Source organism: Sus scrofa, chromosome 10, assembly GCF_054392235.1.
Source record: "Sus scrofa isolate SSC_HxYL_T2T_F1_AM1 chromosome 10, Sscrofa_HxYL_maternal_Yorkshire_Landrace_v2.0, whole genome shotgun sequence".
Classification (NCBI taxonomy): domain Eukaryota; kingdom Metazoa; phylum Chordata; class Mammalia; order Artiodactyla; family Suidae; genus Sus; species Sus scrofa.
The window spans coordinates 10,292,146-10,309,363 of record NC_139392.1 but is presented as its reverse complement, the minus strand read 5'-3'; the positions used below and the strand labels follow the sequence as shown (position 1 = coordinate 10,309,363).

The 17,218-nt window shown below is 37.5% G+C and overlaps 1 protein-coding gene across 15 annotated transcripts in view; it reads left to right on the top strand.

The window, feature by feature from the left end:
* The window catches only part of GPATCH2 (G-patch domain containing 2), a 188,915-nt gene that overhangs the window by 824 nt on the left and 170,873 nt on the right, over positions 1-17,218 (top strand). For all 15 annotated transcript variants that reach the window (XR_014817295.1, XR_014817296.1, XR_014817294.1 and 12 more), the window contains exons 2-3: positions 9,659-10,378; positions 15,444-15,505. Coding sequence is in view for 5 of the 15 variants with exons in the window: in XM_021064101.2 (XP_020919760.2) it covers positions 9,659-10,378; positions 15,444-15,505 (782 nt within the window). In the remaining 10 variants the exon portion in view is untranslated. The remainder of the gene's footprint in view (positions 1-9,658; positions 10,379-15,443; positions 15,506-17,218) is intronic.

Genomic DNA, 17,218 nt, shown 5'->3' with positions numbered 1-17,218 from the left:
CCCTGTGATAGGAGATTATCACAGGCACAGAATACTTAAGTGGCTTTTCCAACGTTGCTGTGCATCCTTTAGTCCTAAAGCTAGAAGCTGGGTTTGGGATTTCTACTTGAAAACTATAATTCCGGTCCTATTTTTTCCCCCAAGCCCTCCTCCTCCTAGTATACCTAAGACAAGCAGTGAAACAAACAAGCACATATTCTACTGACTGTTCTCAAACATAAAGTGTTGAACAACAGGCGAAATATGACTGAAGTATGTATGTCCATTACTAGATTGTGCAGCAAATGAGAATGAGGGATTCTATACTAGTCTATGATCTCAAAGAATTTCTTTTGCATCACCTGTGATTGAAAAGTTAAAAGAATATCTTGGCTGAGGAGTTCCTGTTGTGGAGCAGCGCAAAGGAATCTGACTAGTATCCATGACGATGATAGTTTGAACCCTGGCCTCGATCAATGGGTTAAGGATCGGGTGTTGCCATGAGCTGTGGTGTGGGTCGCAGATGCGGCTCGGATCCCGCGCTGCTGTGGCTGTGGTGTAGGCCAGCAGCTACAGCTCCGATTCGACCCCTAGCCTGGGAACCTCCATGTGCCATAGTTGCTGGCCTAAAACACAAAAGAAAAAAAAATAATATTTTGTCTGAAATGTTTTGAATGAGATCAGATCATTCTGCAGTTCATTTTATAATGAGTATAGATTTGGTTATGCTCCTTTAAAAATATTTTAGTTGAAATATGCTTGATTTACATAATATCAGCCTTGTTACTCAGTATTTTTACAGGTTATGCTCTATTAAAAGTTATTATAAGATTGTGATGGGGGTGATTTAAGGGTATGGGATTAAGAGAAACAAACCATTGTGAATAAAAAGATAAGCAGCAACGGCGTATGTATAGCACAGGGAATTATAGCCATTATCTTGATTATCTTTTATTTTTTATTTTATTTTTTTTTGCCTTTTGTCTTTTTAGGGCTGCACCTGAGGCATATGGAGGCTCCCAGACTAGGGTCCAATCCGAGCTATAGCTGCCGGCCTACACCACAGCTCAAGGCAACACCAGATCCTTAACCCAGAGAGCAAGGCCAGGGATCGAACCCGCCACCTCATGGTTCCTAGTCAGGTTCATTTCCACTGCGCCATGACGGGAACTCCTTGATTATCTTCCTTTTAAATGCTCACATTTTTCAGTGAGAAAATTAGTGAGCACCTTTTTTTGAGCCATTTTTTTTTTTTAAATGATGATGTAAGTAGCATAAAATAAAACACATCATTTTCAAGCATTTCGTATTTTTGGTTTGGGCAATTGCATCTACCGTGTGACCCCCACAGAAAGCAAGATCCATGACATTTCCATTACCCCAGGGTTCCCTTTCTGGGGTACCTTTCGTAATGTTTCCCCATTCAGCATCTTGATAAGTGAGGAAGGAAAAATGTGCTGTGTGGACTGTCCTGCTCTTGCTGTAGTGATACTGATATGGAGGCTAGACGACTCCTTAACTGAAACACATGACTCTTTCAACTCCTTCCTCACCCTTTCACCTTCTACCCAAAACAAGTTAGGTTCTTCCTTGTAATACGGTACAAATGCATGTGCGTTTTATCCCAGCGATGAAATCCTAGTGCCTTTAGCAATGCTACTACTAAGTAGTTATTTGATGCCACGGTGGGTTTTTTTAATTTAAATTTTTAAAAATTAAAGTGTAGTTGATTTACAGTATTGTGCTAATTCTGCTGTATAGCATAGTGACCCAGCCATATATATATATATATGCATATGTATATGTATATACACACGCACACATTCTTTTTGTGATGTTATCTCCCATCGTGTTTTATCCCAGGAGACTGAATATAGTTGCCTGTGCTATACAGTAGGACCTCCTTGGTTATCCATTCTAAATGTCATAGTTTGCATCCACTAACCCCAGACTCCCAGTCCATCCCACTCCCTCCCACTCCCTTGGCAACCACAGTGGTGCCCAGTGTTAAATGCGTGTATCATCTCCTGTAAGTCTGTTGAGATAGCTGCTAACATTTTTTGCATTTTATAGATGATGAGACAGGAGCAAATACAGATTAAATAACCTACCCAGATATCTTATTGGCAGTATGATTCCAGTATATCTAAAATAAGATTCTTATCTATCCCAGTATACTGCCTGTGTGTCCAAATAAGATGCAGTATCACAAGGAACGTATAAACTGGCAAGTATATTCCAAGCTTTGTTAACCAGCCTAGCCTTCCTGATGTATTTAACTCCCATTTGATTTCAACTTTTTCCTCAAACACCAAGGTTAGTTTTTCAGTTTCCAGGTACCACATGGGTAAATGTAGATGATTTATCTCTTTCTTAATAATTTGCTAAATGTAGAACTGATATTTTATAACTTAAAAGTCTAAGGAAAAGTTTTTGTTGTTATTTTGTTTGTTTGTTTGTTTTTGTCTTTGTAGGACCACACCTGCAGCATATGGAAGTTCCCAGGCTAGGGATCAAATTGGAGCTGCAGCTGCAGGCCTACACTGCAGCCATAGCCACGGGATCCCATCTGCATCTGCAACCTACACCACAGCTTATGGCAGTGTAGGATCCTTAACCCACTGAACGAGGCCAGGGATCAAACACGCATCCTCATAGATACTAGATGGGCCTGTTACCACTGAGCCACAGTGGGAACACTTTATTTATTTATTTTTTTGAAAAGTTTTATACAATTAAAGAATAAAACTATGACTTCTGTGTCGGAAAATACATATTTTTTTGTGTGTAAGTCATTCTTATAAGTAGTTCAAATTATATTTTTATAAAATCATTCTAGCTGGGAGTGTCCATCTCCCTGGCCTGCCACCTCATTCAGGTATAATTTTGAAAGTAGGATCCAAAAAGTACCTATTTTGATACTTATTAAAATTAGCTTTCCTTTCAAAATTTGTTAACTTCCCTTTCAAAATTTGCTTCATTTAATAGACAAATCATATTTAGAGTTTAAACATACTTCTTTATTGCTCTTTGCTTTATTGGTAGTTTGTATTTAAAGTCAATATATGAGGGGTTTTTTTGAAAAATTTTAAAGTTGAACTAAGTAAATTTTAAAAACTAAGTTCTTGATAATGAAACTCAAATTATTATTGATGTATTGAGCTGTAGTATCATTTATTTCACTTTATATGGCTTTACTTTAAAAAAGCTATTACAAATAAACTATTGATTCTGGACTTTTTTTCTATAATTTCATTTTTAATTGGCATTTTTATTTTTTTTTTTTTTTAGGTTTAGAAAACTATATAGTAAAAATGTGTTTTTTAAGTAACTCCTTTTTTTTTTGTCCTTTGTCTTGAACTCAATTTTGTATTGTCAGGTTTGTTTGAGTCACATTTCTGTTTCAGTTTGAAATCTGGATTGTTCAAATTTTTAGTCAAGCCATATTTTTTCCTTTGTTATTTGTTCATTTAGTCATTGATTGGTTTGTTTTTGTTTTGTTTGGTTTTGTTTTTAACATCTGTTATGTCAAGCACTATGCTAGGTACTTGTAATTAATATTCAGTTGTCTCATTCTCATTCATGTTCTAGAAATTCAGAATATATGTTCAATTAGTGTTGAATAGTAGTTACCATGTATGAACAATGCATGAGACTCATTTCCTGAATATTAGAAGGTGGCTTAGATGTGCTTTAATATACGCATGTTAACAAGAATTGTTATAAAATATTTTTTTGACTTTAAATTATTTTTGCTTGTATTAGACTTATATAGATTTTATTTCATCTAGGCAGTTTATATTCAGTAGTTTACATTTTGAAAGTGATTAGAGTATAAGGAAAGAAGTTTGAATAATTCTTGAAGTTGCTAAATAAAAAAGTCAAAAGAATGATCTTCAGGAGCTCCCGTCGTGGCTCAGTGGTTAATGAATCTGACTAGGAACCATGAGGTTGTGGGTTGGATCCCTGGCCTTGCTCAGCGGGTTAAGGATCTGGTGTTGCCGTGAGCTGTGGTGTAGGTCTCAGACACAGCTCGGATCTGGCATTGCTGTGGCTGTGGTGGAGGCTGGTGGCTACAGCTCCGATTCGACCCCTAGCCTGGGAACCTCCATGTGCCGCGGGAGCGGCCCAAGAAATGGCAAAAAGACAAAAAAGAAAAAAAGAAAAAAAAGAATAATCTTCAAATTTAAAGAATAAATGAGCTTACCTTATTAAATCACTTGTTAGAAAGCAGAATTAGAAAATCACTGATTAGATTTTTTTTTTTTTTCTAAAGCCATGTCTGATTTGTGTTTTGTCATGTTGCTAGGGTAAGGAGGAAAGAAAGCTTTCTGTTTCTGTGGTGACAAAAGGGACAAAATAACAGCAAGCAGCACCTCCAATTGAGTGCAAGTCAGTAGAGCTTTTGGTCCCATCATGGGAAATGAATTTTTCTGTTTGGTGGCAAACTTTGTGACTCTTAACTTGGAAGGATAATGTCCTTTCATCTTTTTTTTTTTTTTTAGAGCTATAAATTATTAGGCTAGGAGTAGGTCAGAAACACAGCATCTTTCTTTAACTTGAGATTTTCTCTTTTCATCCATAAAAGTCTTTTAAGGAAACGCATCAATTTCTTGAAATTGTATGCCAGATTTTTGCAAATGTCTATTACCTCCCTTCTCCCCATCATTCAGAGTGGTTCAAGAATTCCGAAAGGTTGATGGTCTTTGCTTGTATTATGACATACTCAGGATTCCTGATACAGTTGTATGTTAAGAGAAGAATGGTTTGATATTTCAGTGACAGCTTCCTCTTATTTCTGTGTAGAAGTTGTTGAAAGATGAGATAACTGCTCCATTCTTATCCTCACAGAATCCCTACAGGATAGTCATTATACCCATTTTTATGATGAGTAAAGAGAATCAGGAGACAGGCAATTTGCCCAAGGCCCTATTGCTAATGAATACAGTATAATTTAGCTTCCAGATTCTTGCTGTGACTCTTAAAGCTCAGGCTCTTTTCAATTTCCTCCCAGCCTTTTCTCCCCAAGAGGGTTTTGATCCAAATTTATTGCCTAGTGTAAGTGTAAAGTCATAATTAATCATGTACATGTTTCAGAATACGATAGATGCTCCCATCCCTATGCTACTTGTTTTCAAAAAGGGAGAAAGGATTTCTTTTCAATAGATAGGTCGGGGAATTTCTAAACTAGCCCAAGTGTTTCCATTTAATAATGTTAGTTATTTTTAATTTCCTAAAGTAATCTGTCCCAAAATACATAAAAGGAGAAAATTGAAAGTATAATCTCTTCATAGATTACTAGGCTGAGATAAAGACTTATTTTGATAAATAATAGTATCATTAAGGAAGGAAATCTGTAAATTCCTATGAGCAGCAGAAATCTTAATCGAACTTTAGATAATTCTTATGGATCATGTCTTGTTAAATTAGTCAGAAAATTCAGCCCTTGATGTGGCATCTTTAAGACTCATGATTTGCCTGTTTAGTCACCCACTGCCACGGTCAACACTCTTATGTATTCATTTTAATCCGTTTGGCTATTTGCCGCATACTTTTAGAAACAACCAGCCTTTCCTCTCTTAAATAAAAGCTTGCCTGGATATCAAGGAATATTACTTCCAAGACTGTTTTCTTTCCTAAGCTTGTAATAGTCATAGTATACATTCATCAGCATAGTTCCTGACTGTGCACTGCTAACTCAGTGTTTTTGTGTACACTGAATTTTTATTCATATAGAACCTAACACATACATGTCTATTCCTTTACATTTCTGAAGCCCAACTGAACAGTTATACTTACCAACAGGTAACTTTCAGCACTTACTAAAATCACTTAACTTTGTAGAAGAAATAATCTGTATTTTACAGAGATGAAGATGAGGATTTTATCATGTACAAGGTGATAAAGAATATTTGATTTTTTCCCCCTCAACTAGATATCTGTTAGCTGTAGTCAATTAGCTTTTAGATATATCTGGAAGATTTTTATTTTATAATGAATCTGTTGAATTTATTTAGTAGACAGAACATGTCTGTCCTCTTACAGTTATTTTTATCAGTATCCAGGCAAGGAAATTTTTCTGTGTTTTTTCTACATATGCTATATTTTTTCCTTGTAGGAATAGTAGTTATTTCTAATACAGGCTTCGAAAAAATAATAGTCACTGAGAAAATAGTTATTACTTATTGGGGGGTTGGGGCAGGGGGCTTTCTTGGCCTTAAGCTCCTGCCGTGCCTGCCTCTACATTATTGAAGGCCTTGGAAGCCCTCGGTTCATCAGTCAACTTGCCAGTTGTTCGAGGACATACATATGGGCAGTCACATAGGACTGGAGCAGCTTCCTGATTCTTCTTCTTTGAACCAAAAACATTTGGGAAAAAAAAAAAAAAAAAAACCCTTAAACTCAGTGCAGTGTTTTCTACATTAAATGATATTCCTCACTCTCAAATGTGCGGTTTTCAGGAAGGTCTTTTCTGAATTCATGAGAACTTGGTGTTAAAGGAAGCTAGGGAGAGCCGTTCACTCATTTTACTGGATGTTTGATGTTGCCTGGAGGAGGACAAAGCAACCAACCTGACGTTTGGCCAAGTATTCTTACCTAAAGTTGGCAGATCAAATTCTGGGTTGATCTTGCATCTTATATGGCTCAGCATAATCTAATGCCCCCTGAAATAACAAAATGTTTATCTACTTAAGTCATTGCCTTTCACAGACCCCAACCTTATATAAATAGTGGGACTATAATTTTATTATTCATTTGGACTAGATTTAAGAAAGCTATAAGTGAACAGTTATCTTAGGCATTGTGCTCAGGGCAAACTGTTCCAAAATTTTTCATTTCTAGTAGGTTCCAAGTAAAAAAAATTGTTTTATAAATGTGAATATAAAACTTCCAAAGTAGCTGAGGGGCAATTCACTGGATTTTACTGTAATTCAACTTTTAAAACTACGGATGCTTAACAAACATACTTTTTTTTTTTTTTTTGTACAGAAAAGTTATGTATTTCCAGGTTTCACCTCCAGTAGGAAAGGACTTATTTAAGAAAATGTCTTTAGGATAAAATGTTTCAGGGTAGGGGTTTTCGATAACTGCCAAAGGAAATAAATGAGCTATTGATCATGTGATGGTCTCTTACCCTGACTTTTTCTGTGATGCCCGTGGATACCGGTTTTATTTGAGAGGTGTAAGTAAAATAGCCTGACTAACTGTAAAGCAGCTTGACTAACTTTAATAATATTGGCTCTTTAATAAGAGTTTTGGTCGAGATTGACTCGTAGAATTCTGGTGAATTGATATTCAAGAGGGAAAAAGAATTTGAACTCTGAGTGTCACTTAAATGTATTTTTCTGTGTTTTTATAAGGTTTTTTTTTTTTAAGCTTTTTAAAGTAGTTTTTTGCTTAATTCATCTTTGAACGGCATCATGGAATAAATCAAATTTTTATTTTTAAATTTCTTTTTTCAGATTCTTTATTTTCCCACATAGATTATCACAGAATATTGGGTAGAGTTCTCTGTGTAGCAGGACCCTGTTGGCCAATCATTCCAAATACTAGAGTGTGCATTTTGCCAGTCCCAAACCTCCAGTCCACCCCCCCAACCTGTCCCCTTTAGTAACCATTTGTTTTCAAAATCTGTGAGTCTGTTTCCATTCTGTAAATAAGTTAATTATTTCTTGAGAAAACCAATATAAAATCAAATATGGCTGGCTTTTAATGATATAATAAAGTTTTGCTTTCATTTTTAGTAATATTATTGGTTATATTTTGTTAAACTATTAGTACAGCAGTTGAATTAATTTAAATGGAATTAATTGAATGGTATCAGATTTCAGTGGATTGAATCTGATGTGCTAACCTTTTTCTAAAGTTGGGACCATCAAATTTTCTAAAGTAAAGCATTACATTGTAACTTTCAAAATAAGCTGCAATTTTAGGTGGAGATTGTATTTGTGCATGAGTTAATTTTGCATTGCTGTTTAGAACTAGTCATTCACCCGTTGATAAGAAAACTATCTTTTCAAAAAGTAAATTACTCCAGAGCCAGGTGATTCTGAGTCTTCTTTTAGACAAAGGATATTTCCTGTAGTATATGTTAAATGGGCTTCCAGTGAATTTTTTAAAAGGTGCAATACCATATTCAGAGATGATCATTCTCAGACAACATTTCCTCCACCGAAAAAGTACTCAAGGAAAAGAACAAAGTATTCATTGCAATGAAAGGAAAACTGGAAAGGCAGTTATTAATGTATAGGTTATGGAGAAAAGATCCATTTGGCTTATCAACATAGTCAGAATTGTAGCCCTGGTATTGGCCTGATGCTAATTCCTATGTGATACGTAGTCCTCTTATAATCAAATGCGGTGTCCTGAAACCTGAGCAATATATAGAAACCTTTCAAAGGAAACAAAACGAAACGAAACAAAACCCAACCGTAGTGACCCTCCAGAGTTCATTTAATATATATGTATTCGAATCACCATGTTTTGGAAAAACAGATGACTGTATAGGCTTTTTGTGTATTCTTTAAGAATGTCGGAGGGGATTGATCTGGAAATACAAACTCACGTTAACTGAAAGACAGTGTCCTGATACTGAGTTTTAATTGCTCACAGTGTGCATCTGACCAGTCACTGCATCCCAGAGCCATGCCCATTTATTTCTGTATTCCCTGCGACTGCTTTGGCCTTACGGTGGGAAAAGTGGAGCAGTTAGAGAGACCTAATGGTCTGCAGGGCGTAGAGTTATTTTCTACCTGGCCTTGTACAGAAAACGTGCCTACCCGTGCTAAAGACTCTAGAAACTATATAGCCTTTAAAATCGAGACTGTTTTGCTCCCAGGTGCTTCTAGAACTCAGTTTAAGAAAGAATGGTTCGTGATCATCTTATATAAGACAGGTATATGTTTGAAATACCTGTTATGTTTAAAAAATAAAATCAGGGGCCTGGGCCCTGTATCCCACCAACTTGAGAATCTTTGGGACCTGGGTTTGGAAAGGACCCGTATCATTGATAAAGGTTCCCAAAGAATACAAATGTTTATCCTTTCTGACTTGTGGATGGTTTTCTCATTGCGAGTATAGCTTTAAGTACAGGTCTTGAAAGTACCCGCCAGTCCTTCTGTATGCCTTGCCTGTGGTGGCAGTGACTGGTAGAGCACGTGGCCAGTAGAGGACTGTATGTTAAGGTCTTTACTTAGACATTGGGGGTGTGTGTGTGTGTGTGTGTGTGTGTGTGTGTGTGTGTGTGTGTGTGTGTGTGTGTGTGTGTGTGGTGGAATGGCAGGGCATCCAGAACGTTCTCTCTGGATGAGAGGAAAAGAACAGGAGCAGACTAGAGTATAGTGATTTAAGCAGAAATAACTTGTTCCTAATTAGATGGTAAAAATATAAAATCACTAGTCTCTTTCATTGCTGATGTTATGCTTAACTCTATTGAAAAGTAATTCCTATGTTGAATAAAAGAACTTATACAAGAAAAAGCTTAAAAATGAGTCAGAATATTTGAAACCATAATATCTTGGGTAGGAAAATTAAGTAGCTTTTAAACATTTCTTCCTAGTAACTGAATTCTAGTCAGATGTAGAGCAAATTACCTGCTGTAATAAAGTAGGTTAATGTGGTTACTACTGCCTATTTTCTTTAAATTTTTCTTTCTTTCTTTCAAAAAAAAAAAATGTAGGCATTTCAGTCGAACCATGGAAGAGCTGGTTCATGATCTTGTCTCAGCCTTAGAGGAGAGCTCAGAGCAAGCGCGAGGTGGTTTCGCTGAAACGGGAGATCATTCTCGAAGCCTGTCCTGCCCTCTGAAACGCCAGGCAAGGAAACGGAGAGGGAGGAAACGGAGGTCCTATAATGCCCATCACCCCTGGGAGACCGGACACTGCTTAAGCGAAGGCTCCGACTCTAGTTTGGAAGAAGCAAGCAGGGACTATAGAGAGAATCACAGCAATAATAAAAAAGATCACAGTGACTCTGACGACCAGATGTTGGTGGCAAAGCGCAGGCCATCCTCCAACTTAAATAATAACGTCCGAGGGAAGAGACCTCTGTGGCACGAGTCCGACTTTGCAGTGGACAGCCTCGGCAACCGGACGCTGCGCCGGCGCAGGAAGGTCAAGCGCATGGCCGTGGACCTCCCGCAGGACAGTGCCAGCAAACGGCCCATGAGCCAGCCCCCCGAAGGCTGCAGGGACCAGGACGTGGACAATGATAACAGAGCGTACCAATATCAAGAGTTCACCAAGAACAAAGTCAAAAAAAGGAGGCTGAAAATAGCTAGGCAAGGACCAAAAACCCAAGACGAAGGAGTAGTTTTAGAAAGCGAGGAAGTAAGCCAGACCAACAAGGACAAAATGGACTACGAAGAGCAGAAAGTCTCAGATGAACTCATGAGTGAAAGGTGACTTTTTTATTCTCTAAATACAAAAATAGGTGTCTCCCGTGTTTGCGGTTGAATGTGTTTTGGATTTTAATTAATTCTACTTTGAAATAATTGTGAGTTTTAATAATGGTAGTGATATCACTGTTTAACCACAGTTATATTTACTTAAAATTTATGATGTTTAGCACAAAGCAAAATTGCTTGTTTGATTTATACAAAGGCTTTTGATTGTGTTATAATGACTTAATTTCCAGCTACAAAGAGAAAAGGAAATGGATTTTCAGTGGGAAAGTTGTGTGCTTTTGAATAACAGTGCATTTATAGCTCTTAGAATTGCATTTATAATTATTTATTTGTTTAATTACAGAGCTTTAGCCATTGGTGCTTTTTAGTGTCACAATTCATCCGTTTATTCTGATTCCTGAGAATCAAAAGTTGAGAGCACTTCGACCCGTGTGGCTAGGTATTTTAAGAAGCCTATGGATTGCTGGGAATTCTGACCTCTTATGAGTTGCAAAACCCAGTTTAGAGTCTAGAAAACCTGATCTTGTCATTAGACCAATGCCAGAAGCAGTGATCCTTTTTGGCAGTTAGTCTAATCCGTGCATTCTAGAAAGCAGGTATACCACAGTGATAGCTGTTAAGGATGATTTTGACAGCTGCAAAAGGTAAGTGATCACTTTTCTTTTACACAAACTGATGTTACTTGCAGAAATGAGAAAGTATTGACTGTTCATTCTTTTAAGCATGTCCTTAAAATCAAATGCAGAACTATGGTCAAGAAAAAAACATGCTTTAAAAATGACGTGGGAAGGCGTTTTTGATTTTTAATTGTTAGGCTTGGCATCACTTTGATCATGGATTGTGAGCTGTGGATCTAATAAACATTTTATATATATACATACATACATACATACATACATACATATGTATGTATGTATATATATATTCTTTTCCCTTGTAAATGTGATTGCAGATAGCACATAGGACCTGGCATAAGTTGATAGAATCGACCTTCTCTTGGAGGTGGTTTTCTATTTAGGTAATTTTCCTAAAGATGTAAAGATGACTTAAAACATTCCAGGAAGGTTTTGAAAAGCGTATGGTACCTGCTTTTCTTCCAAGAAAGTTGTCATTTTTATACCAGAGTGAGAATTATTTCTGTGCTAGTATCGGGCCATTGTGACTGAGCTTGACTTGAAAGTAATTGTCTTGCTCAGCTCCTGGGACGGGGGTGTGTGGCAGTGGAGATAAGTCCTCCATTCTGGCTTCTCCCCCGGTTACCTGCTTTCTGGAGTGATCGTGGAAGCCCCTCCTTTTATTGATGTCTGCCTTTTATTGACAGACATGTACCCTGGACTAGGAATGAGATGATACTCTTCTTTTCCTTATTAAAAATATTTGAGTATTAGGTGCGGTCCGGCTACCTAGCATCAACAACCTTGGTACACATTTTCAAAAAGGATGTTTTTGAATATTTGAATAAATATTCAAATCAATTTGAAATAAATTAAAATTTTTCCTCTTATTTTAAATGTACCCCTATAGTTATTTTTAGCTGCATATTCTTTCTGTGGGGAGGCTGCTAAATATTTAAAGTACATTCCCAGCAAGAATAAGTGTTTTTTGAGACTACTTCCAAAGCTTTCCTACCATAAAAAGCTGTGTATTTCTTGGGACCGCAGGATAAGCCTGGCACTGTCTCCCTGTGTGTGTGATTTTAACAAACATTTGAATAACAACTGTTTACTGTTCAGTCATGGTCCCAACACAAATAAGGCCGACCCTGTTCTCTCTAGCCGAATCATCCAGAATAGCCAAACACGCAAGGGATGAAAAAGGTGGAAGGGACTAGGGAGGGCAAACTTCTTAAAGGAGCCGTGATTGAAGGCCTCGTGCAGATGCTAGAGGAGCTGAGGCCGGGCATCCCAGGTTGAGAGAATGACCCCGGCAGAATGTGGGTTGCGAAGCAAGTGTGGCATACGTGGGAAAGCGTGTGCAGTCCATTGTTACTGCAGTGTAAAGTGGGCGCTGAGGCCACTGTGATCAGCGCGCTTGGAAGGCTCATGTGCTCCAGTAGCTTGGATTTCATCACGCAAGGAATGGGAAGTCAGCGGAGAAGGCTGCACAATGAAAAAAACAGTTCGATTTAAATTTTCCCAAAGTAACCTGATCTTGACAATAGAGTTTAGTTTTGGCTCCAGTCCATCGTAAAAGGAAGGTGAATTATGACAGTACAGTAGAAGGCGGAGAAAAATGTGAGAGCAGTTTTAAGAATTAGAATCAATGGACGATTGGAAGATGAACGAGAAGGAGAACGCTCGGATGACGCCAAGACAGCGAGAACAGAAAATACAGGAAATGAACAGATTGAGGCAGGGGATTGGGGTTGGTGTCCATGCATTAATTCAACAAGCCCTCACGGAATGTATTCTCTGACTACTGTGCTGTCACATCCCACTAAAGTGGTGGAAAGAGGCGTCCTTGGATATAAGCCGCAGTGGTCCCTCAGCTGCTGAAAATGAAAAGGCTCGCTTCCGTGTCAGGTCTTGTTGTGATTTATCAGGCACACCAACAACTGCATGATATACTTGGAGCAACTAGCTAGATGCCCATTAGGTGAAATGTAAATAGGGAACATGTTCAAAACATGCAAAAATTGCTCAAAGGAGGACAAGGATCGTGAAGGACTAGTGAGTCTTAGGTAATTCTCATCTTCTTTAAGAAGAGCAGCAGGTAGAGAGAGAAGAGAGAGGAGGTTGGGCTACCACTAGGAGAAAGAACGTAAACAGAAGGACCAGAGATGGGGATGGGGGGATTTAGGTGGCGGTCCATCCATAGGAAGCCTTGAAGTCTAAATTTAGTCCAATAAATGTGGGAAAGTCATTTGAGATTTTTAATCAAAGGCTTATTTTATGTACACTTACGCACACACACATGCACCTGTGTGTTCTATAAACTTTCTTTTAGAATAGTTCTAGATTTACAGAAAGGTGGCAGAGATAGTGTAGAGTTTCTGTATATACCCTGTTCCCATTCATTCTGCCCCCAGTTTCTCCTGTTGCCAATATCATCAGTTACAGTAGTACATTTGTCAATTAATGAGCCCACATGGACACATTAGCAAAAGTCAATACTTTATTAGAATTTCCTTTGTTTTTATTTAATGTCCTTTTTTTTTTGTTCCAGGAGCCCATCCAGGATGTCATGGTATTTTTAGTCCACAAGTCATGTTTTGAAAAGATGAAACTGGCTATGTGTAGAATTCGTTAGAGGAAATCTGAACTCGGGGAGATAGGAAGACCACTGTACCCCCCCGCCCCGCTCCCCAAAAAAGGCACACAGATTCACAATCCTTTATTGTAAATCTGAATTCTCAAAGCTGTGACATGAAGTAATTTGTGGCCAAACCTAACCTGACCTTATTTAATGAGGATATCCCATCATTTGATTGAAAAAAAAATGTGTGAATATGTTTGATGATGAAGTGCTACTCCAGACCCCTCTTAGGATTTTAGAATATACCTTTCTAGACTGTGAAAAAAAGAATGAATTTGAAGTAATTTTGCCTGTCGGGTTTCAGAAAAAGGATTGTGACCTACGGTATGGAATTTTAGAATTTGTGTTGTTTGGGGCAGACAGCAGAGCGCTACTCAGTCACAAAGGGAAAGCAAAATATCTGTGGTCGTTTGGGCAGCTAAATAGCAGAAAGACAAAGTTCCTGAAGTGTTTTTAATACTGTCTTATCACTCTGCATAGAGGAGCACACGTGTTTGTAGACAAGAAAATACGTAAGTTGGTGATGCTCTTGGAAAATACTGTTTTCTCTCATTAACACTTGTTCAGGGAGTTCCATACATTCTCTTAATTCGAAGAAAGTTAAAGAAACAGGTACCAATTCAGAATTCCTTGGGAAAATGCGCCACCCGAATTCTTATACTTTTTGTTTATTTTTTTAAAAGTCGAACAAAAACTTAAACCAACGATAATGGAAAAAGTGAAAATCATTTAAGGAAAATAAAAGTCAGACAAACTCTAAAAGATTTTATGTTCAGAAAAGGAATGTGGATTTAGAGTTTTATCTGTAATTTGTATCTTAAACTCACAAGTGAAATATTTGAAAGGAAATATTTTAAAACAGAGTAGAGTTTTTTTTTTCAAGTTAGTCAGCGTTCTCCCTGTTGATGGGAAATATTAGAATTTAAAAATCACCTGGGACGACTTCCTGCTTGGTTAGGAGTAAGTATTACAGTAAAAAGAGAGTATGTGAGAATTTTTAAGACCATTACTCAATATTCTTCGGAGACCAAAGCTCTTATTACCTGACCTTGTCCTTGGGGTTCGTTTAACTAGAGTCTCATGTAAGCATCGCTTCTAATAAAACCAACTGTGACCGTTCATTCATGTCAGTCAAATATTTACTACTTGTTTTAATTTATGTCTTAGATTTGACTCTGTGTCAAGCCCTCAGACTTCTGTGGGAGTACTGAGAACCTGTTATTTTTGTGTGCCTCCTCCTCCGCAATGGCAATATTCATTTTAGGGGGAACCTTAACTTTGACTTCGCTCTAACTGTGACTGTTACCATTGTAAACTTCCCCCCCCCTTGCTAAGTAATAAGAGTTGTTGTGAATTCCAAAGTAATGTCTTTTCTGGAATATTTGTAAATGTAGGGATGAAAAGTCATTCCATTCCAGGCCCTTGTATCTCACGTCCTAGGGCTCAAGCCGAATTGCATGGAATAAGAAAGGAGCAGTGAGCATTTGATGAAAGCAGATAATAAAATGCATCAATTGTGTCAGCACCTCGTTACAGTCACATCTGGCTTGCTGTCAGAGTCCCATTAGAGTCCTGTGGTTTTATGTGCCAAAAATAATACGCTCTGTAGTTAATGGATCCAGGATATTTGCCGTTTGATTAAAAAAAAAAAAAGTCGTCTTATTTTCTTTCAGACCCTTGGTCAGCCCTAAGTTCCATCTCTGAGCTGCCATGTCTCTTTAAAATGTGACAGTGGAGAGATCAATTGTTCTTTTGATCTGTTTTTTTTTTGTTTGTTTGTTTTGTTTCTTTTCCCTTGTTGCAGTGATTCCAGTAGTCTCAGCAGCACTGATGCTGGTTTGTTTACCAATGATGAGGGAAGACAAGGTACTGCCTGTTCTTTTTTTTATTTCTTGGGGAAAACTGCCTTTATGTTAACGTTGTGCTTATTGCTGGTACTTTCAAAGGTTGCTGACTGCGGTCCAGTCCCTTCCTTCCACACACTACGTGGTGGACTGGGATTTAGTTCCTTTCCCTGCTATGAACGATATCCTGTCCTTAGAAACCTAAACTAATTGATGATCCCCCAGAGCTAGTCTGTGGAGCTCCTGAAGTCAGGAAAGGATTATCTCCCTTGAGAAAGTTTTACAAGCCTCAGTCTTTTTAATGTTGTCTCCTTCAGCAAGCTCACAAGACTCCGGTTCTCATTCTCCACCCAATTCCCCGTGTACTTAGTTCTGTTTAAGCATATTCATAACGGTGGATTTGTGAGTCATTTGTCATTTTTATTCAGCTCTGACATTTATTCATCCTATCCAGCTTATAAGTCATTAGACCAGTTTCTTGCATGCAAAAGTATACACTGTTCAACAGTAATGTCACCTAACCTGTATCTTCTCCGTCTTTGAAATTTCCTGAAGCTTTTCACACTTCTTCACCATGGCCTTAGTTTGAAACTACCTGTTCCCCTCGAAAATACCAAAACCCCGGTAAAGGGACAGGAGGCATCCATGGAAATATTTATCCCAAGTGTTTTCTGACTTGCTTGAGATCTTACAAGGAAAGCAGTCATTTCCAAGGGGAAATAAAAAATGTTTTAATTATAAATAGTTTAATAATGTTATGGAAAAAAAGGACAAAATAATAGCTGCCCCGCAGTTTTTTTTTTTCTTAGTCTTTCCTTCCTCTTGGCAGTACGAGTAAATTAGTACTTCTTTTTGCTTACTTGTAAATTATTACTCCAGGTAAATAGATATATAACTGTTTCAAGGACCACAGACTTCACAAAGATCAGACACTTTGCTGAAATGAGTTAGAAGGGCTGAGAGTTAAGTGTGAACACCTTGGTAGTAAACCTAAGTTCTTGTTAAAATAGCTGTGTCTACTCAGAGTTATGGTGTCAGTGCTGAATTTGCTAAGGAAATGGAATGGAAAAGCTTTTTTCAAAAATAACTTTTGACAAGCCTATCAATCTTTGAGAAGCATTGAATGGCTTAGAATAATCTGCTAGTATTTATTGTGAGCCATCATGTTTCATCACTAAGTGCCTCTTTTACATTTAGTTTCTTATTTTATTCTTAAAACAACTCTGAGTTTCTGCTCCACTCCTTTTTTTTCAGATGATGAAACCCAGACTAATAAATTTGAAGTAACTTCCCCAGTGTTAACAAAGCAGAATTCGAATTAGTTTGTCTGACTTCAGAGCTCAAGTTCTTACTCTTTAGCTATTTGATTTCCCCATTAAGAAGAAAGTTGTGTATGACATCCAAAATAAAATAACTTCGTTTTTCTATGATAGTGCTGTCCCAGTTGGAATTAAGATCTAGGGTCGTTAGTTTTAAGTGACTCCCTTTTTTTAGGCTTATACCTTACCTCTGAATTCTTAACATAACTCTCAATGGAAATACTAATATATATGGGCTTTCAATTGTGCCTGTTTTTTCAAAAGTTAATTTTTATTAAATCCTCAGTCAAAACAAACTGATGACTTTGGCTTTCCAAATGCTTTCAACTTCACTCCCTCATGATTTGAAACAGAGCTATTTCCCATAAAATTATTTTCAATTGAAGTTTAAGTTTTTTTTTTTTTTTTTTTTTTTT